Source organism: Nicotiana sylvestris, chromosome 4, assembly GCF_000393655.2.
Source record: "Nicotiana sylvestris chromosome 4, ASM39365v2, whole genome shotgun sequence".
Taxonomy (NCBI): Eukaryota; Viridiplantae; Streptophyta; class Magnoliopsida; order Solanales; family Solanaceae; genus Nicotiana; species Nicotiana sylvestris.
In genome coordinates this window covers 69,373,718-69,394,955 of record NC_091060.1, presented here as the reverse complement: position 1 = coordinate 69,394,955, position 21,238 = coordinate 69,373,718, and the positions used below count along the sequence as shown (strand labels likewise).

The 21,238-nt window shown below is 36.1% G+C and overlaps 1 protein-coding gene across 1 annotated transcript; it reads right to left on the bottom strand.

Annotated features, from left to right (window-relative positions):
- Positions 1-14,650: 14,650 nt before the first annotated feature.
- On the bottom strand, positions 14,651-20,620 carry LOC104214346 (ADP-ribosylation factor 2-like). The gene is made up of 7 exons (XM_009764000.2): positions 20,442-20,620; positions 19,219-19,388; positions 18,384-18,454; positions 17,968-18,087; positions 15,509-15,627; positions 15,356-15,437; positions 14,651-14,897 (listed from the first exon to the last, which is right to left on the bottom strand). The coding sequence occupies exons 2-7, from the start codon at positions 19,364-19,366 to the stop codon at positions 14,892-14,894; spliced, it is 546 nt and encodes a 181-aa protein (XP_009762302.1). The 5' UTR covers positions 19,367-19,388; positions 20,442-20,620; the 3' UTR covers positions 14,651-14,891.
- Between the last annotated feature and the right edge of the window lie 618 nt (positions 20,621-21,238).

Genomic DNA, 21,238 nt, shown 5'->3' with positions numbered 1-21,238 from the left:
GGCCCTCGATCAGCATCAACCTCTCATAATATTGTGGGTCTTGAGCCCGGACGAAGAATCTGTTCATTTGTTCCTCTTCTAAGATCAGCCTGACCTTAGCAGCCTCTAATCTCCAACGAGTAGCATACTCGCGGAGTGTCTCGGTAGGCTTCTTCTTCAGATTCTGGATGTAGAATACATCCGGTGCATTCTCTGTATTGAATCGGAACCTATCCATGAAATCTAATGCCATACCTACCCAGCTTGTCCATTTCTTGGGGTCCTGATTGATGTACCAGGATAAAGCATCCCCCTTCAGGCTTCTCATGAACAGTTTCATACGGATTTTCTCATTCCTTTCAACTCCGACCAGCTTATCACAATATGTCCTCAAATGGACTCTGGGATCTCCCGTGCCATCGAACATTTCGAACTTGGGAGGTTTGTATCCCTCCGGAAGTTCAACATCTGGCTGAATGCAGAGGTCCTCATAATTCAGCCCCTCTATGCCTTTGTTTCCTTCCATGCCCTGGACTCGGCTGGTCAATTTCTTGAGTTTTGCTGCCAAGTTTCTGATAAGAGAGTCCTTGTCATCAAAATTAGGTGCACTTGAGATTGGTTGAGTGTAGTGGGGTATGGTATCTACGTAGATGGGAGTGTTGTGGGGGTGGTCAATTGTGGTGTTCAGTGGTTCAGGAATGGGTAGTGGAGTATGGTATGTGTTGCAATGTTGAATATGAGTGTGTTGCATCTGTGGTTGTGGGGTGTTCTATGGAGGTGCGGGATTTTGAGCATTTGAAAAGTTGACATCAGGAGCGGTGAGAGTGAATGATAAATTTGCCAAGTTCCGAACTTGATCCAATTCTTCTTGGAACTTCAACAGTTTCTGCTCAAGTTGGGCAGCAGTTTCCTTAGCAACCGGGGTACCCTGAGGAATCTCAATTCTTTCAATTTCCTTTCTGGCGATTGAATCTCCCATTCTACCTTTGTTCTTGTTCCGGATAGGACTCGGAGGAGGAGAGGTGGAGGGCCCTTGGATCTCGTATTGTATGATGATGGTGCCAGAATGCACGAACTAACCTTTGGGGAGGGGAATAAAAATAAAGAAAAACAAAAAAAAGGTAACAAGTTAGTGCGGGTTATGAGAAAAAAATGTTGCAATATTTAAACACATTGTGCAAGAATATAAATCGTGTCCTAATTTGGGTGCCTCATTGTGCCCGAGGTAGGCCTAGCGACAAGTTAATTTGGAGAACTTATAATGCTAAATGCCTCATCTTATTGATAAAAATAAGACGAATTCACAACGATGCTAAGAAAATAAAATGTCACTAGTGGCCACTGGCCTTATTACATCATTAAAAGCGAAATAAAAGACTCCTAACTACTTGGTCCCAGAAGGACCTTCTTCAGGTTGAATGTTCTCGTTGATCAAGTCCTCCAGCTCGCGCAGATTTTCCAGTAAAAATGCTATCACCAGACGTTCCACTTTGCCTTCCTCAGCATTTTGACAGTCGATGACTGTTTTCCTCACTTTCCCTTCCAATTCCTGCAAGCTGTACTCCAGGTATTCTAGCTTCTCACTAGCCTTGGTGACTCTCTCTTTACATTCGTTGATTTGGTTGCTCGATGGGAGGTTTCTCCACCAAGTCTGCAAGAGTGAAGGTATGTTTACCATACCAAAGTCAGGAACTTTGTCATTCATTTTCTGCAAAACAAAAGGGTTAAGACCTCACCCCCACCGGACTCGACTATTTAATACCAATAATCAGCATAAAAAGCATTTAGTTCTCCAAATAAATGCACAGAACATGTAGGTGTCCGTTTGGGTTTCAGGGAAACCCGATGGAATTTGGACAATGCTATCTTAATGAGTCATTATGCGGACAACATAACTAACTCGGCTAGGTTTGACCATGATGCATGTACAATTGGACAGAGTAAGGTTTCTATTGGGGTATTAGACAGGTACCCTTGAGCGGACAACTCAAGAGGGAAAGGCACGGAACCGTCGACTGCACCGCTGATCGACTGGTTTTACCGCAAATATGCCTTTGACAAATTTAAAGGGTAATAATATTGGAAGAGCGCAACCACTCATTATAAGCGTTGCTATGGTATTTGTTTGGCACGAGTGGAATATGATGTTGAATATGCAGTTTACAATAATGAAACAAATTGACATGTATTTCCACGTTCATAAGATAAATGATTACAATAATTGCAGTAATTACAATAGTATTGAAATAAAGCAGTAAAGGAAAGCAGTTAAAAGAAAGAAAAGACATGAAGAGCCAAGGCAGTTTCATAGGGAAAGAATAAAAGACAGTAAATAAAGCAATTAATGAGATAGTAAAGTCACAAGCAACATGCAATGGTAAAAGCCTAAAGAATCCCCAGCAGAGTCGCCATGCGGTCGACGCCCCCTTTTTCTATGTGACCGTGGGGTCAGAAATCGGGTATACAACATTGGGAGGACAACTCTATTCCCTTTCGAGAATTGGGTTTAGAAGTTGAAGAGTCGCCACCTAATGATTATAGTGCATTAGGACACTTTAAGAAGGGTTTGAGATGAAGAGACCAGAGATTAGGGTAAGGGCTAGAAATTATCCCGAGGGGAAGGTGTTAGGCACCCCTCAAGATCCACTAGTGTGGTTCCCGGCCATGCTACAATTGTGACTTTACAAGTAAATAATCAAGGCTCAAATAAGGACTTCCATACAACATTGCAATTAGGTTGAAACTTATGAAAGTAAGTAGAAAGAGAGCAAGGATTTGAAAAGTTTAAACAACTCTAAAGGAAGCGAATAAAGAAAAGGGGTCCTAGGTTTGTGATTAATATGGATCACATCAATGCAATATCCAGCAATCACTCCTCAGAAGAGGGGTCGCACGTGATATTAGCGCACCGGTCATCATATCCATATTCTACCCTTCCCACCCCGTTAAGGTATTAAAGCGCGGATGGTGCCGTTACTTATTGCATGCTAGTACTCATCCCAGTCCTATTAGTGTCGGAGGAATTTAGGACTACTAATCCTAAAGGGAAAGGGATTTGGGGCTTTTATGGTTTTAAAAGGATAAAATTCTAGAGCGACAAACAAAACACATAAAGCAGGTATGGGAAAGCACATAACAGTTGAAAGGCTCAAATAAACCTCCTCAAGTCAGAAAAGCATAGGGTTTAGCATGTCTTACATGTACTGATTAGGTCTGAATTAAACTTTAAAAAAAATGTGTGAGGCAGACTTGATTTATTACATACTTCAGATAAGAAATCCGAATCAGACCTGCCTGCTGGTTGGAATTGTCAAAGACTGATGCACTTATGGTTTTTACCCTAAAGCTTGCCTAGGTGAAACCTATAGGTATGATATCTAATAATGCAAAGTATACTGATTTTAAGGAAAAGCCTTACCGATTTTAGGAAAAGGGGATCTGCAAATTTTAAGACGGGTTTTAGATTCAAAACGAGGTTGATTCAATTAACTGATCCTATAGGCATGGTTTTTAAGTGTCATTGATCTTAAACAGTTGCAAGAATCTATAGACATGATATCTAGGCGTTACTGATTTTAAACGTTTATAGAAGTGCATAAGTCCTATAGGCCTGGTGTCTAAAATACTGATTGTTATTTAAACCTATATGCACGTTTGCCTAATGTTGGATGCATATGCAGAATACAGAAAGTCCTATAGGCATGGTGTCTATATGAGAATGCAGAAAATATTATGGAAATGGTATCTATGTGAAAATGCAGAGTTTCAATGATTTATAAAACGCAGAACTTTAAAACATAGTAATTCCTATGGGCATGATCTCTAGATGAGATGCAGAATTTTATAAATGATAACCCCTATAGGCATGATATCTACCCCTTGCTTGCATAAGAGTAAATCCCCCTTGCTTCTTTACTAAATCCCCATGAGTTTAATACAAATTATTACAAACCAGTGAATCGGACTGAAATTAAAAGTACATCAGAAACTAACAGTTGCATCCGAGGAACCTAATTCAGACTTAATGTCTAACAATTGGGGATGAACCACTTCCGAGATCAAAGTTTCCAAAGCCTTCTCTTATCTAGGGTGTCTCAGAGATCCAAGGAATTCCAAAATTTCCAGGCAGTGCTTACACCCGAGATATTAATCAGAAAGAGTTATAGTGTAGTGTCGAAGAGCCAGTCCTCAGCTGTCCAAGTTCAGAGGGAGCTCATGGATAAGGCTCACAAGAGGGGGGCGGAACTTAATGTTCTAAGAATGAGTGCAAGTGCAATAGAGGAGTTAGGTAGTGCCAAGGCAGGCTGGTGGTCATACCTAGTCATAAGGTAGACTGGCACACCCCTGACCAAGCATGTTCAGCCAACAAATATGAGCACAGACCTGTTGAAGGTCAGGCTATGGTCTAGACAATGATTAGGACATTGTTAGACCATAGTCTTAAACTCAGAATACATATAAAGGGGAAGGGGAATGGGAATTGGAAAAAATTTAGGACTTAGGGAGTCCAGCCCCATACACATGAGCAACAATGTCAAGTGTTGTCATGCTTTCTGGACCATAACTCAACATACAAAGGAAATTGGGGGTGGGAATTCAGGTGAGCACAGAGAAAAGAAGTAAATAAACTTGCAAAAATTACAGCATCAAAACAGTAAGACAAACAAAGGAAAGGCTAAAGGATAAACATGTAGTGGAGAGGCAGAAACTAAACAAAGATAGACATACCAGCTGCAGAAAAAGTAAGCAAAGAGAAAAGCAGGATTTCTTTCAGCCAAACCACAAGAAATCTTCAAGCTTGTGAGATCAAAGAATTCGAATGTTTAAGAAATTCTAAGTATATTTGAGAGAAGTAGTGACTTGTTCTGTTAGAACCTCCTTTTTAAAAAAAAAAAGAAAAAGGTACAGGTATTTATAGCTTTGAAAACGAGTAGAAAACATGGCAACGAATAAGGTTTCAACACAAACATGGAAATAATCACAGTCAAAATCAATTAATACAGCTTTTTCCCTTTAATCAAGGGGTTACTGCTCAACGGACACTAACAGGATTAATATAAGGAAAGAAGATCAATTTGTAATCAGAATGATTGTTACCATAAAAGGAGCAGTAAAACTATATAGTAAGGGATTAAGTCTAAATACAGGAGTGTACTTATTTTGGAAAGGATCTGGTGAGGCCAAACAAAGAGAGAGAACCAATTAACCCTTAACGGGCAAGTAAAAATCAGAATTTCACAAGGAAAAGTTTTGAAAAATCAATCACGAGTTTGAAAATCAATCGCAGAAGGGACTCAGTATATAAATGAAGTACACAAGTAATAGATATGTGAGGCCAAGCTATGGCAAGAAGAAACAGCATACAGTAATAGCATGATAGTCACTTAGGTCAAACTTCATTAGCTTAGTAATAGAGAAAAGATCAAAAGCATGCAAAAGTTAGGTGAAAACCTTTCTAAAAACATAGTTAAGTTTGACAAATAGTAAGAGCTCAGAACAAAGGAATCACATAAAGAAGACGAGATGTTGCATTAAAGGAACCAGACGGAGCGATTTCAAACAGGCGAGTTGCACAAACAAACTCAAGACCTCGAACAGACCCCAAAGAACTAGGGTTTTCGAAATCAGTAGAGTTTATAGGCGATAAGAAAGTGAAACAAATAAACAGTCTCAGAATCTCAAGTAAAACCTCCAAAAATTAGGGTTTTCAACACCAATCAAACTTAGAGATGATAAGCAGATGAATCGAACAAAACATTAACAAACAGACTCAGAAAACCTAGTTTGAAATCAAAAGGTTTTGAAAAGGAAATTTGGGGAAAACGCTTAAAACATCACATATAGCCCAGATAAAGCACAGATCCAAACGAATAAACGAAAAAGAACCTCGAATAGGCTAGGGTTTCTGAGAACCCTAGAAACGAGAAAGGCTTGGAAGAAACAAGATCAGATCTGGAGTCGATAAGGTCGGAATCAGGCTCAGAAGGCCAAGACACACTGGACCAAGGCCGGAAATGGTTGAGAACTTCGAATCGACGAAGGTATGAGCGAAGACCCTTGAAGTCTGGCCTCGAACCTTCAGGTATCAAGCATGTGAGAGTAGTAGGGGTTGAGTATAGGTTGTCCATGGTTAGAACAACCATGGATTCTGGTGGATTTGGGGTTGGAGGTGGCAGAGAGCGATTAGGGTTTCGAGAGAGCTCGAGAGCATTTGAGAGACGAGAGGTTTCAAAGGCGGTGGACCAAACGAAATGAAGGGATTAGCGTATAGTTGGGGGATTAAAAAAGGTAAGGGACAATCCTGGTCGTTGATCCAAATGATCAACGGCCTGGATTGAAAGCAAGGTTGGGCGGGATTTTCAGTTGGGTCGGGGTTCGGGTTAAAATTAAATTGGGCTGGTCCAATTGGGGTTAGGATTGGGTCAATTGAGGGCCAAAATTTAAATGTAAATAGGCTGTAATTGCAATGAAATGAGGCTAAATGTTAAATAGCCAGTTTTCCCTTTTATTTTATAAAATACTAGTAAAAAAGATTTTAAAAGTAAATTAAAAGTACTGAGGTAATTAATAATATGTAAATATTAGTTTAAAAATATTGTGCCTAATTTCACAATCATAAAAGGCTGTTAATCGTAAAGTAGGCTAAAATTGCAATTATATGCAATTTAGCTTTTAACATACCAAATAATTTTGTAAAACTATACAAAAATTATATTAACTATATTTTGGTATAGATATGGGAATGAAATAAATTATTCACCAAAATTGATGATTTTGGGAATAATTATGGGTTTTGCACTGCTAAAATAGACAATAAATTGATTTCAAAAATCTTTAAAAATTAGGGAAAAATACCAAAACTCTTAGGTGTACTTATGTATGCACATATATGCTATTTTGGAAGTATTTTTGGTACAAAAATACCTAGGGAAAAATTGGGTATCAACATCTATGTGATAGGTAGAAACACAGAAACCTATAGACACGGTCTCTATGTATGAAATGCAGAAGCTATAGACATGGTATCTATGTATGAAATGCAGAGACTATAGACATGGTATCTACGTATGAAATGCAGAACCTATAGACATGATTTCTATATGAAATGCAAAACCTGTAGGCATGATTTCTATATGAAAAACGTAAAAGTGTAGGACTTGTATACATGATCTCTATATGAAAAATGCAGAAGTGAAAACAGGACATGATTGCAGCAGTAAATACCTATGAACATGATATCTACCCTTATGCATACATGAGTGACCCTCCCCTTTTTACTAAAACCTCATAAGTTATTATAAATTATTGCAGCCCAGAATGAATAAAGAAAAGTAAAATAAAATTACATCAGAAAGCTAAAAATCCCAACCAACGAGAGCCTGATTCAGACTTCTCTCTAAAGTATGAAGTAAACCAACTCCAAAGATCAAATTCCAAAGCCTTTCTCTTATTTGGGATGTGTCAGAATTCCCTAAGAGTCTCAAGTGGACTCCGGGCTGTGCTTACACCCAAATATATTGCAGAATTGGATTATAGTGCAGTGTGGAAGGGCCAGCCCTCAAATGTCCAAGTTCAGAGGGAGCTCAAGGTCCCAAAGCAAGGCTCATAGGAGGGGGCAGAACTTAGAATCTAAGAGAGAGTACGAGTGCATAGTGGGATTTTGGGGAAAGTCAAGACAAGCTAGTAGTCATACCCAGCAATTGGAAGTGCTAGCACACCCCAACCAGCCTGTTAGCCACATTGTTTGGGAGTTAGGATCCATTAAAGGATCAAGTCCAGACAAGATAAACAATTTGGATGTTGACATGCTTTGAACTTTAACTCAAACACATAGAAGGGAATAAGGGTATGGGGAATTCGCATAGCAACAGATACAAAGAGATAGCATATTTAATACAGAACATAAATAGCAAAGTAGACAAGATTATTGAAATTGTAAAGCAAACACATAGGGATGAAGCTGAAAGTTAAATTAGAACATACCAGTTTCAGGGAAATAAGAAAAGAAGAGCAGTAGTAAAGCCAAATTGCAAACACACGGGCAGAAGATTTCAGAAGAGAGTAGAGTGTTGAATTGAGAATGTATGAGTATTGAAATTGAAAGTGTTCAATAAGTGTTGTCAGAGTATTGAACTCAAGGTCTTAAAGAGTATTGAATTGGAAGTGTGTAAAAGTGCAGAAGGGTCGTGCCCTTTATAGTGCAGAAAGCAAGTAAGAAAAGGTAAGAAAATAGTTTCGAAATCAATCACATAAGGTCTCCCTTCAATTAAGGTATTCTGATTTCAAACGGGCAAGATAATTAAGGAAAGAGTTTGATCAAAATCTTTTCCAAAGCAGCACAAAAAGGGTAAATACACAGAAGTTATTTAAGGCAAAAGTCCAGTGGTACATGGTTTGTGCAAATAAGGAAAGGCGATCACTCAACGGCCAGTGAAATCAAAATTGCAGGCTTTGTTCGAATGAACCAAGTCAGGAAAAGTGAGGAAAGGGTTTTACTTAAGGAAAATCAGTAAGAATCAATCAAACCTTATTAAGAGGAATTCCGAATCAATCACAAGTTGATAAAGCCTTTTGAAGGAAAAATTCCTCATATATAAAGCATACAGACATATCGAACAAGAAAGAACTATCATGCAAAAAAGCCTAGTATAGAAGAGTTTCGGGTCATAAGAAAGAGGCTCAAATCCAGTAGTACATAGACTCAGAATGAGTTTGAGAGTGTCCAGGGTCCCAAATAGAACCCTAGTCCAAAACACAAGATCAAACTCGCCAAAAAACCCCCAAATCCTAGGGTTTTCAACTCGAGTCAGATACAGAGAAGAGAAGACAAATAATTGAAACAGGCTTAGAGGTCTCTTTCAGGGATTCATGTGAAAACAAACAGATAAAATAGCAGGTTCAAGGCAAATGGAATGAAGAACTGATTTGAAGCATAAAGAACACGTTTTAAGAAAGCTTGGAACTTAAACAAGTTTCAGAAGAGAAACGAGATAGTATAGCACTTAAGAGAACAGTAGAGGAAACATGTTTAACAAAGAACTCAAACAAAATCCAGAAGAAGGCAACTAAAGACCTAAAAGCTTAGTAGAAAATACAGTAAAGGAAGATAGGAGTAAACGAACACATAAAATAAACATGTGAAAGCATGATATAGAAACCAGTAGAAGAAAGAAAGGAGCACAATAGAAGGACATGCAAAATAAGGCAAACATAAGAACACAGGAGAAGGACATGCAAGGTAAAAAAGAGAACATAAAAACATAGCATAGACATATTCACACAAAGAGAAGAAGAAGAGGAGTCAGAAAAAAATTTAAAACCTTTTCAGAGACCCTAAATCGAAGAGAAGTAATTTTTGAAAGAAAATTAGGGAAAATGTTTAAGAACTCAAGTAGAGCACGGACATAGCATAGATATAAGAAAACAACCAGAGAAAAACCTCGAATAGCTTAGGGTTTCAGAGAAATCCTAGAAATGAGAAAGGCTTGGAAGAAGATCCGATCTTGAGTCGGAGAGGTCAGAAATAGGCTTCTGATGCTTGAATACGCTGGAGCCAGGCCGAAGAGGCCATAGAACCTTGGATCTGTAGAGATTTGAAAGGACGCCATCGAGGTCGGACCTCGAAACTTCGAACACCCAAGGTTTAATGGTGGAGGAGGTTGAGTACAGGCCATCCATAGCCTGAGAAGCCATGGGTTCCGGTGAGATTGCAGTTGAAGGGGGTGAGAGACGCTAGGGTTTCAGGAACCTTCAAGAGAGTTTGAGAGAGAGAGAGTATTCAAAGGCGGCTGAGAGATGGAAATGAGGGATTAGGGTAGGGTTAGTGAATTACAAAAGGTAAGGGGTAATCGGGCTGTTGATCTAAATGATCAACGGCCTGGATTGAAAGAAAGGGCCAGGCGGGTTAATTGGTTGGGTCGGGGGTCAGGTTAGATTAGAATTGGGCTGGTCCAATTGGGTTTCAAAATTGGGTCAATTAGGGGGGGTCAATTTGGCTATGATTGAAATAAAAATGGGTCAGGTTTTAAATAGCCAGTTTTCCTTTTTTATTGTATAAAAAATAGTAAAATAATTTTGAAAGTAAATTAAGAGTACTGGATCAGTTAATAATATATAAATATTTATTTAAAAATGTTGGAACCAACTTTATAATTATAAAAATGCTATTAAATCTTAAAGTAGGCTAGAATTGCAATTATATACAATTTAGCTTTAAAAATACCAAATAAATTTGTAAATATATATATATATATATATATATATATATATATATATATATATATTACCTTAACTATATTTTGGTATAAATATGGGAAATAAAACAAATTACCCACCAAAGTGATAATTTTGGAAATAATTATTGGTTTTTATACTGCTAAAATGAGCAATAAATTGATTTAAAAAATCTTTAAAAATTGGAAAAAAATTCTAAAACACTTGGGAATGCTTATATATGCGTACATATGTTAATTTGAAAGTATTTTGTATATGAAAAATACATAGGAAAAAAATTGGGTATCAACAGGTACTTGCGAGTCAAATCTTGAGGTGAAAATGTTACGCTTTTGTGCTTAGTCTATTTTATGTATTCTTGGTATGATGAGTTAGGAGAATTGTTTAAAAAGGTCATGTCTGTATAAAGTGTAGTTTGATTTCTCGAGGGCGAGCAATGGTTTAAGTGTGGGGTGTTGATGATAGGATATAATTACGTATTTTAGTCGATTATTACATTCCAATTCACTGCAGTTCATTTGAGTTTGCGCTTTAATCGCTAGTGTTTTGCACTAATTGTGTGTTATTAATCCGGTATCATGTTCGGGGATCAACGGATGATAGTTAAGAACGAAAGAAGAATCGAGTAGGCATATTGTGTACTGTCTAGTAAAATACACATAACGTTTCGCTCAAAACTCCATTTAGGCTCCACAATATATGGTTGGAAATCTAATTCAAAGGACTACAACTTTTATGTTTTACATTTTTCCAAATTCCGAACAATCCGCGGTCAGGTCCGCGGTCCAATCTGCGGTCGCGGACGTCCTGACCTGGAAAAGTGTCCTTTATTGCGTAGGAGAAGGTATAATTATTTGGGCCCGATCCTACTTGGTATATATACATGGAAAAACGGTATTTTGAGCACCTTGGACATAATTTTGACATAATTCATACCTAAGGAGGCTAAGGAGACGGGGATTCGACCTAAGGAAGCAAGAACACACTAGGAGCAAGGCGGAGAATTCTTCTACGAGTTTTCCCTTCGTTCTTCCTATTTCTATTAATTGTTATGAATTCTAATATTGTAGTTTTGCATACTATTATGAATAGATAATTTTTTATCTAGGGTTTTGATGGAACCTATTGGAGGATGATTTTCCTCTTACGTTAATATAGATTTGCTGTAGTATTTTCTCTATTTGTTCAACTACGTTATTATTGCGGTTGGTTGAAGAGCTCTCAATCGACTATGCCTATTTAGTGTGTATTACTCGCGAGAGACTGCATATTTAGGTATTTGTTGAACAACATCACTCCTAACGTATATGAGGGATCAATACAGAGGGTTTAAAAGTGGGATTAGGGATAACGAAACCTTGGGTGCGATCCGAGTGAGTCATACTTAATACCAGCTAGCGTAATTCGGAAGAATATGTCTAGTAAATTGTGGTAATTACTCGGGAGAGAGTTATGACAGTCAGAGCGCTCATGATCGGTAGAGAATGCGTAGGCGAATTTATAGAAAACGTAGCTGGAAGGATTCCGACAATAGGGAAAATCATAACTCTAGAACTCCTTAATCTTGTCTCTAACCCTTAGTATCTTTAGTTGTTAATTTACTATTTAATTTGTTAGTTAATTAGTTAAACACAAGAATCTTAATATCTATAAGTTAGGAATTGTTCGAACTTGTCTTCTTGGTGATCGTGAACATCTGTAGCTAAGCCTTAGTTCTCTGTGGGATTCGACTCCGGACTTTTAGACCGGATTATATTTGCAGCGACCGCTTATCCTTTTAAGGACTAGAGTTGGGCGTGATCAACTCCATTACTCTCGAGGGTTCGTCAGCCTGAAGGCATTGTCCAAGCATTGGTTTGTTTTACATTCTTGTCAATTTCCATCATTTATCTCCAAGTTAATCAATTGGTATTAAGTGAAATCACGTATCCTTAAAATCACATTACAAGTTTACTTGTTACTCGAATTTTAGGCACATTTATAGAAACGCAACAAGTTAGAAGATCAAGGCCATTGCTGAAGAAAACAGTGTAAAACAACTAATAACTGAAGGTTTAGCGACTATAAAGACAAAAAGTTACACCTTAAAATTTATAATGACAACCCATCAAGAATATTCGATGACTTATTAGCAATTTATTCTATAAAAACGAAAAAACAAATTCAACTAAAATTGCTATTTTTTAGTAAATAAAAATAATGGATATTCAAATTCTTTAAGGTTCTTAATTATTTCAATGAGTAAAATGTCATATATTTGAAGTCTAGTAAAATTGTTTTCAGAATTTTCAAAAAGTATTTGCTTGAACTATTTTTGCAAGAAAAAAAAGTTGATTTTGTTGGAGATCTACTTATAAATACAATGACAACACCAAGCATTAGCTTGGGGCATTACTTTATCATGATATCAGAGCAGCCTGAGATTTTGGGTTTGAATTTCACTACCATGTATTATGGGAAAAAATTACACGTTTGACTCATCAAAAAGAAATAAGTATGCACATGAGGGGCATGTTGAAGATACAACTAAATAAATAAAAAATATGTTTTCTCTAACAGCTTAAGTTTTTAGATAAGATGGTTACATATTTCAAGATTACTCAATCTAAGCGTGATGTGGTTTAACTGAATCTCAAGTATGCTCTTAATTCCATGTGTTTGGCTGATTTGCCTGTTGAGCCTCCTTGTTTTAGCTTGTAGTTAATGATGTTAGATGATGGAGTGCTTGTTTACACCTAGAAAGGTACAGTAGAATTTGTATGTATAGTTTATAGACACATAGATAAGTTGATCTGATTAATAAATTAACAAAGAATAAAGGAATAAAATAAAGATAATTTAGGAAAGAACAAGTTTAAAATTCAAGGTTGATCCCTTCGGGATCAATAATAATTGTAGAGCTTCAATATTAGCCTTGTATAAAACTTATGAAAATGATAGAAAGAGAGATAGCTTTTGTGATTCTAGTATTTCGTGTCCTAAGAGTGAGTACAAATGTTACTATTTATAGTTAAACCAAATGAGATAAGATCTCAAAATCAAGCCTTCTTAAAGATGAATAAAAACTCTCTTTGATGGCTGCATAACGTTGGGAATAAATATTGTAATTTTCTGTAATGACTGCTTCTCTAGTGTTGTTCTTTTCAACCGGTACTTTACTTTAAAATTCTCTTTCCCGATTCTTATATTCTCGAAATCTACAAATATCGGTTACATGACTGCATCCAGTATTAATTATCTGATGACTCATCTCCACCTTATCATCACTGCCACATGTCTGCTCGAGCGGCATTCACGTGTAAATTGTAATTTTTACCCAATACAGATAGTCATCCTGCTTTCCAGTGACTCAACTTGATGTGACCGGAAAATAAATAAGACCTTCCACCCTCACACGCGTCGTCGGCTGATTGGTCGCGCTAGAAGCCAAACTTACCAAGCTTTATTTAGGTGTGGGGTGTAACAAAATAGACCTAAGTACCAACTTTCGTCGGAGGAAAGATTTGATGACAATAATCGTCGAGTGAATAATGTCTTACCTCTGCTCAATAAACTCCCCTACGCTTATCCATAAAAAATGCTATTGGTATTGCGTCAATCTCACGGGACGAGACAAACTCAAAATGAAGGAAGCTTTAGCAGTTTGGCCTTAAGGTAAAACAAGAATTGAATTACAAATCACCATTGATCTATAAGCGCAAAGAGACTTGGAGATAGGGGTGGCAAATGGACAGGTTGAGTCGAATATAAGTTGATCAAAAACGGATAATATAAAAAGAAATAGAATATTTGATCCGATCCATATTTAATATGTATAAAAATGAGTTAATCGATAAATAATAAAATAATATGGATATCCATGTTATCTATGACTTCTTGAATATGATCACTTTTGAGAGGATTCCTAGTCTCCCAAATTTGAGGAACCCTCAATTTGAGTCTTTCCAAATGTAAGTTAAATTCATTAGTTATCCATCACGTATCCATTTTTTAAGTGGATAATATGGATAAGATTTGACCCATTTTTAAAAAATTCATTATCCAGCCCATTTTTTAGTGAATAATATGGGTAAATAATTATCTTTTTTTGCCACCACTACTTGGGGATTAAGGCTAGCTCACTTGGTGAGCTCCTTGCCTCCCAGTCCCACGATTGGGGCTAATGGTTCAAACCCCATTGGTAGCATAGCATCCTCTTCCACTTCCACCCTCCCTGATGTAATAGATATTTTTTTGAAAAACAAATAGCCCAAAGAAACTACAAGTTTATGCACAATTTGGCCAAGTATAACAATCTTTTTCATGTCAAAAAACCTAAGAGATTCACCGACTTTCAATCATGTAGATTAGAGAGGTCTTCAGTAGGAACTAGAAGAGGTAGCCATTTCTAATCTCAAAAAGTATTATTTAAGCGGTAAAAATATAGAAAGTACAATCATTAACCATTAACAAAATTCTCATAAAGAACTAGTCTTTGTTTACAAATTTATGAAATTAACTTGAACCTAGACAAACATCATTGCATATTTTCCAAACTGTAGTATTACAGAGCCATTTCATTGCCCTAACAAGATGCAAAATGCCTGTCAAGACAATGTTCATAGCCACAGACTTGGGAAAAGAAACTAGATAAAAACACGCCTGCATCCAGGATCAACCCGCAAAAACTCTGTGTCACCTTAGGACTGTAAATAGAGGACATGAGAGATAAACAAAGAGAAGGAAGGTAATTCCATCGTCAAAGAAAAAGATACAAAGCCAAATTTATAGCCTGTTTGGCCAAGCCTTTTTTGGCTAAAAGTGCTTTTTTTGGCCAAAAGCACTTTTGGCCAAAAATTGAGGTATTTGGCCAAGCTTTTGGAAGGATGCTTTTGAGGAGAAGCAGAAGCAATTTTGGAGAAGCAGAAAAAAGTAGTTCTCTCCAAAAAGCACTTTTGAGAAAAATACACTAGTTTTTTAAAGTTTGGTCAAACACTAATTGCTGCGCAGAAGTGCTTTTCAAACTAATTAGCCAAACACAAACTGCTTCTCACCAAAAGTACTTCTGAGTAGAACACTTTTGAAAAAAAGTACTTCTCAAAATAAGCTGATTTTTGCACCTTGGCCAAATGGGCAATTAATCAATTAGAAAGAGTACACGTACCTTGTTGGCAATGTTGTTAGAAAGCCAATCAAGACCCTCATAGAGCCCCTCTCCAGATGTTGCACAAGTGCTCTGAATGTACCTGAAAGCAGCGAGACAAAATTTAGTGCCTCCAGAAGCAAGGGAAATGATAACTGCTAGCAGAGTGCCTACCAGTGACGCTGCCTGAGAGAGTGAAGTCCAAGCTTATCAGTTATTTCAGCAGCGTTCATTGCATTAGGAAGATCTTGTTTGTTAGCAAAAACAAGCAGCACAGCATCCCGAAGCTCATCCTGGGGCAGAGTAATGACAATTAAACTCCACGGACCAATCAGTAAAACACAAATCCTAGATCCCCAGTTTATATTGCAGTTTGTTGTTTAATAAATAATGAAACTAGCTACATGGATACAAGTCTGGAAGATAGATGAGCATAGTAAGCATGAGCTATGAGCAGTTAAAGCATTTCAGATATTGTGGTTTCCATATAAGCTGTTGACTGCTACCTGCTCCTATTCACCCTTCACTATTTTGTCTGTGTTTTTTTTAAGCAAAAAATAAGGACTCAACCATACAAATTTATCAGTGCAAACATAGAGCAAAGAATTGCAAGTTCTCTGCCTGTTTGATTAAATAAAGAGCAGAAGTAAGAATCTTCTCTTTTACATATTTCTCCAAAATAGTCAAACTATCATTTTCACAAAGGACCAAAGAAATTGAACTGTCTCAACTATGAGATTCATCCTACCAGCAATAACATTTTAAATATTAATGTATCAAAGAGGCGAACAAAAGAGGTTGAGCTAAGTTGCTCAAACATGGGTGCGGGTGTCAGACAGATCCTTCGAGACGTAAATTCTAAGATTCAGGGATATGGATCCTAGTCCGGCTAAAAATAATTCAAAAAAAATAAAAATATAAAAATATCTCTAAATTATGAGAATTTTTGTGGAATACTTATGTATAGCTTGTAATGTGTGGATTTTCTTTATAATTTCAAGTTTTAGATAAGTAAAAGATCGATTTCCTGGATAAGGCTATTTTCTCCCAATTTACCCTAGTTTTGGTTCTAATTTCAAGAATCAAATTGTATCTCGCCTTGAATCGTCTGTCCAAAAATTGTTTGAACAGATCCGGTACAGATCTCATACCCACACTCATACTAGTGTCATGTCAACACGGGTGCAGCATCTAAACTGTCGTGTCGGAGCAACTTAGGGGTTGAGCAACATGACACCACTCCATTTGTTCAGGAAGAAAATGTTGACAATTCAAAATCACCGAAACAGCATCTTTGGCTCCCCTTGAAACACCGACAAATTGAATTGCATTAGGTGCAATCCCTAATCACAAGTTATCCACTTTGCTTTTACTTTGGAACAGCATAATTCTTTTATCTTTGTTAAAGCTGGGAGATCATTAGTACTATTACTCTCCGACCTTGCCATACAAATTTATCACATAATGCAGAATACCATGTGAAGTGTCAGACTTTTGACATATTTTTATAAAACCCAGATCAAAGTACATTTATATCTAACTCAATTAACTCCCTCTAACTTGAAGCTACTCTAGCTCCAACCAAATGATAAAAGAATATGACCAATTTAAGATTTTGATGTTGGACTATCAAAATCACAAGGGTAAATTACAACACTAGCCAGAATCCATTTCAATATCCTAAATTGGTAATATCTTCAAGGCGCTGTTTAGGAATTGCAAACTGCATCAAATTAAGTTCCATCCAAGATTAATCTCATCAAAGATGACAAGTGTTTAGGTTTTCTCATCCATGTTTTTGACCTATTATTCTGTCCATGTTCACGAATCATCACCAAATCAAGAGCTGATTACTTAGTATCTATAGAAAAAAGTAAAAAGGAAAACCAGTTCATTTCTTAGCTTGAATAATGCTATGGTGCAAGCTTTAACTAAAACAAGATTAAAGAGAAAACAGTATTTAGTTTAATTGCATAGTAATTCTAGTCATGTCACCAAAACTGCCTTAATATCTGCTTTGGTAAAGTTATATTAATTTTGGATCTCTCTTACAGAAATTCTTCTCTATTGTACATTGTGCATCATGGTCCCACCTTATATTACCCTAAGGTTGATACGTTTTTCTTAAAGCTAAAAATTTTCTTTTTAAATATTCCTGTCATATATAATGATATAAAACTATCAAGTTCTGAACACCAACTCAAGAGATAGAGTTGAGCATATGTACATAATGTGTGTTAGGTAGTTGAAACACTCTTGAAGAAGACTGTTGCAATTGCTAGTGAAGTAGTTATTTCAAGGATTTGAGTATCAGATTTGAAGAGCTAATTACTACACAATGCAGATTTCAAGAACCTATAACTACAAAGCTTATACATTCATGACAAATATAGGGTAGTTGAGCATTGCACACACCAAACGAATTTCAGACATATTAGTAGACTAGAGACTAGGCACGCTATATGTCATATTAGTACAAATATGAAATGTCACAGGCAACTCAAGAACATTTCAGTACTATTCACTTAATATAGGCACATAATTTTTTTTGCCATGCAGCTTAAAGATTTAGAGGCTGAATCTCATTTCAAGGCAAAAATAATAGTAATAAAAAAAGGTACGAAAATTATTACCTCATTCAACATCCTGTGCAACTCATCTCTTGCCTCAACAACACGGTCTCTGTCATTGCTATCAACCACGAAAATGAGACCCTGAGTGTTCTGGAAATAGTGCCTCCACAATGGACGAATCTGACAAAGAAAAAGAAACAAGCTGAATGTGTTAAGCAGTTAAATCGAAGGCCTCACTATTTGGGCATAAGAGAGCTACCAGGAAAACACAAAGAAGTCTGGAAAAAGGGAAAACTAAGAAGAGGGGAGAAAAGAAAGCTTTATTTCAACTATCAAAAAAAAGGAAAAAGATAAAGACTTATTTCCCATTTACTACAACAAAGACCAAACTCAAACCAAACTTTATGTTAACTTATAGTCTTTTTAAAAAGGCTATGTTAACTTATAGTCTTTAGACAGTTAAAGACAATATATACCTTGTCCTGACCCCCAACATCCCAAACAGTGAAGCTGATATTCTTGTACTCAACAGTTTCCACATTGAAACCTGCAAATTATCAATTATGACCGATAGCACATACAAGCAGTACATATTATAAGCATACAATTACAAAGTTTGGATTAAGCTGACAACAGGATTGATTAACTATTGACAACAACATTTTCGCCTAGGTTGTGTAAACAAAAGCAAAGGAGAAACGGAACAAATACTTTCCTTTTTAGTCCATCAAGAAAAACTACTCTCTTTTATGTGTATTTAAACTATTTATAGAAAAGTTTTTTAAGAATTACAGACAACATGCTTATCTTAAAACCAAAAAAATGCAGCAGAAACACAAATTATTTCCTCCTTCCAGCTCATCACCAAAAAAAAATGAAAGATTTACCTCATCCTATTAAGAAATGTTAACCTGGTAGACCATCATTTAACATAATAGGCCAGAAAAATTACAAAAACAAATAGGATGATGCAGCACCAGATGCATAAACAACCAATGTTACCAGATTTGATCAAAGATGCTAATGCTGAATAATTATTTAATTCAAGAAGTGCCTTTCTATATGCCATTTGTAAAAAGTTATACAATGAATGCTAAAATTCTAATGTGCGTCAAATTCTACAGTTTCAACAAATCATTAGTTATCCTATAGTGGATTCTCTTTGGAGGAAAGAAATATCTAACCATAGCTTACGTGTATGAAACTCTAAAGTTATGCAGTAGAGGTAATTTAGATGTGGCTCTGAAACTTATACGGAAACAAAAATGTAAATGTTGTAATCACAAAGCTAGATTTAACTGAAGTACATACCAATGGTAGGAATAGTAGTGACGATCTCCCCCAGCTTGAGCTTGTACAATATGGTGGTCTTACCAGCTGCGTCAAGTCCAACCATGAGAATTCGCATTTCCTTCTTGGCGAAAAGCCGGCTGAAAAGCTTGGTGAATGTTAACCCCATTTCCCCTTCTTGTTGATGATCCCTATTGAAAAAAATGCACCAGATCAAAAAATCAAATACATTAATAAATATAAATTGGATTTATCCATCAAGTGATAAATGGATACAAAAGCCTGCCTCCCCAATTTATATCATTCTTTGTTTTTTGCAATGTTTCAAGATATTTAACTTCTTATTCTACAAAGCTGTCTCATACTAAGAAGCAAAACATCTCCTGATAAATATTTTCCATGATAGATTCATTTCCTGGTTTTGTGTCAACGAACAATATTTTCTTAAAAAGGGGAAAATGACTTCAATCACTTACCGACAGAAAACATTTTCCTTCGCCAGTCTCTCTATTCTTACTCCATATTACTTGTTTCAACAACACAGAAATTATTATCAATCATTACCACTCGAAGATTTAATCAAAATTAAAATGCAAAACACTTAAATTCATTAAGCTGTTCAAAGTTTAAACTTTGATATGATGTGATTTTCAATGAAACTAACTTTTCAAATATTATTTTAATAATTTTCCTCCATTATCACTGACACAGTATATAACTAAAAACCAACATCATAAACTCCAAATAACAACATAAACTCCATGTCCTATCGAATACCATAAAATGGAATGAATGGAGCTGATTTGTTGCGTATTTAAATTCACAATTCAAACCGCTCTAAATACAATTCATAGATCGAAGGGTAACTTGATTTAATCTTAAGGTCAATATATAACACCACAAATCAACCACACACACACAAAAAAAAAAAAAAAAAAAAAAACCGCAGCTAAGAACGCCTAAACCTGAAACAAATAACCTCAAATCAAATGTAAGCACCGAAAGCTGTAAATGTTGCGAAAAGTTTCCACCAAAAAGAGGGAAATGTTGATTTTACCACTACTTTTATCGAATTATAGATACAAATCAACCAACAAAAAAAAAAACTATCTCCAATCAACAGAAAAGTAATATGAAGACTGAATTATTATGTTTAAAAAACACAAATCTCTAATAAGATTAGCTAGTTCACTATAAATCAAACACAATAATGAATATATGAGTGATGAAATACTAAGAATAACCTGAAAGAAGCTTTTGAAAGAGGGATCCAATGAAGAGAGAAGGAGAAAATGAGAGAGAGAACGAGAAATGGAAGCCTGAGATTAACGCCAAATACTGAGAGGGGTAAGAATAATAAAAAGACCAGAGGCAACAAATACAGGTAATGAGAAGTTTCCGATGGTACCAATTGTCATTTCCTTTGATGAGAATAACGGGAATGCCCTTATATTGGTACTCGTGTGGTCCAAAATAAATAATTTTTTGGTTGTTTTCGCACATATTAAGAAATTTACATTTTAACATTAATTAGCAATGAAATTGACCATATTAATCTTTATTATCTCTTCACATAAACATTCCTAACACATACTCCAACATTAATTACTCCAAGGGCAATGTAGGAAAAAAATAATTAATTCATTCTTGAAATTTGGAAAAATCACTTATTTTAGACTACAAGAAAAAAGCCAAAAAGTCACTTATTTTGAACCGGAGGGAGTACCTTTTTTTTACCACGATTCTAATTAGGGGTGTGTGTTGGTTGTTTGGTATGGTTTATAGACATTTCCTTTTTCTATCCGTTTCAAAATATTGTATCAATATCAAAATCAAATTTAGTACTACTACCATTTAATTTTTCTCCTAAAGGTTTCCTATACAGTCAAATTCGAGCTTGTCCTTTTTGTGCGACTGGTCGAGGTTGGAATATGATAAGTCAAGGATCAGCTTCGTTTTATATCAAACTATGGGCAAAATTAGGTTGCCGAGCTCGAGACCCAGAGAACGATTAAGATCGAGACCGACAAAAATCAAGACC

Bases quoted from the DNA above. Each gene is read 5' to 3' on its own strand.
- LOC104214346 (XM_009764000.2), bottom strand. From the start codon at position 19,366: ATGGGGTTAACATTCACCAAGCTTTTCAGCCGGCTTTTCGCCAAGAAG. The intron at 15,628-17,967 runs GTAATAATTTTC...ACTCTGCCCCAG, and splicing joins TGCACAGGATGTTGAATGAG to GATGAGCTTCGGGATGCTGT. The intron at 15,438-15,508 runs GTAGGCACTCTG...CGCTGCTTTCAG, and splicing joins TCTCTCAGGCAGCGTCACTG to GTACATTCAGAGCACTTGTG.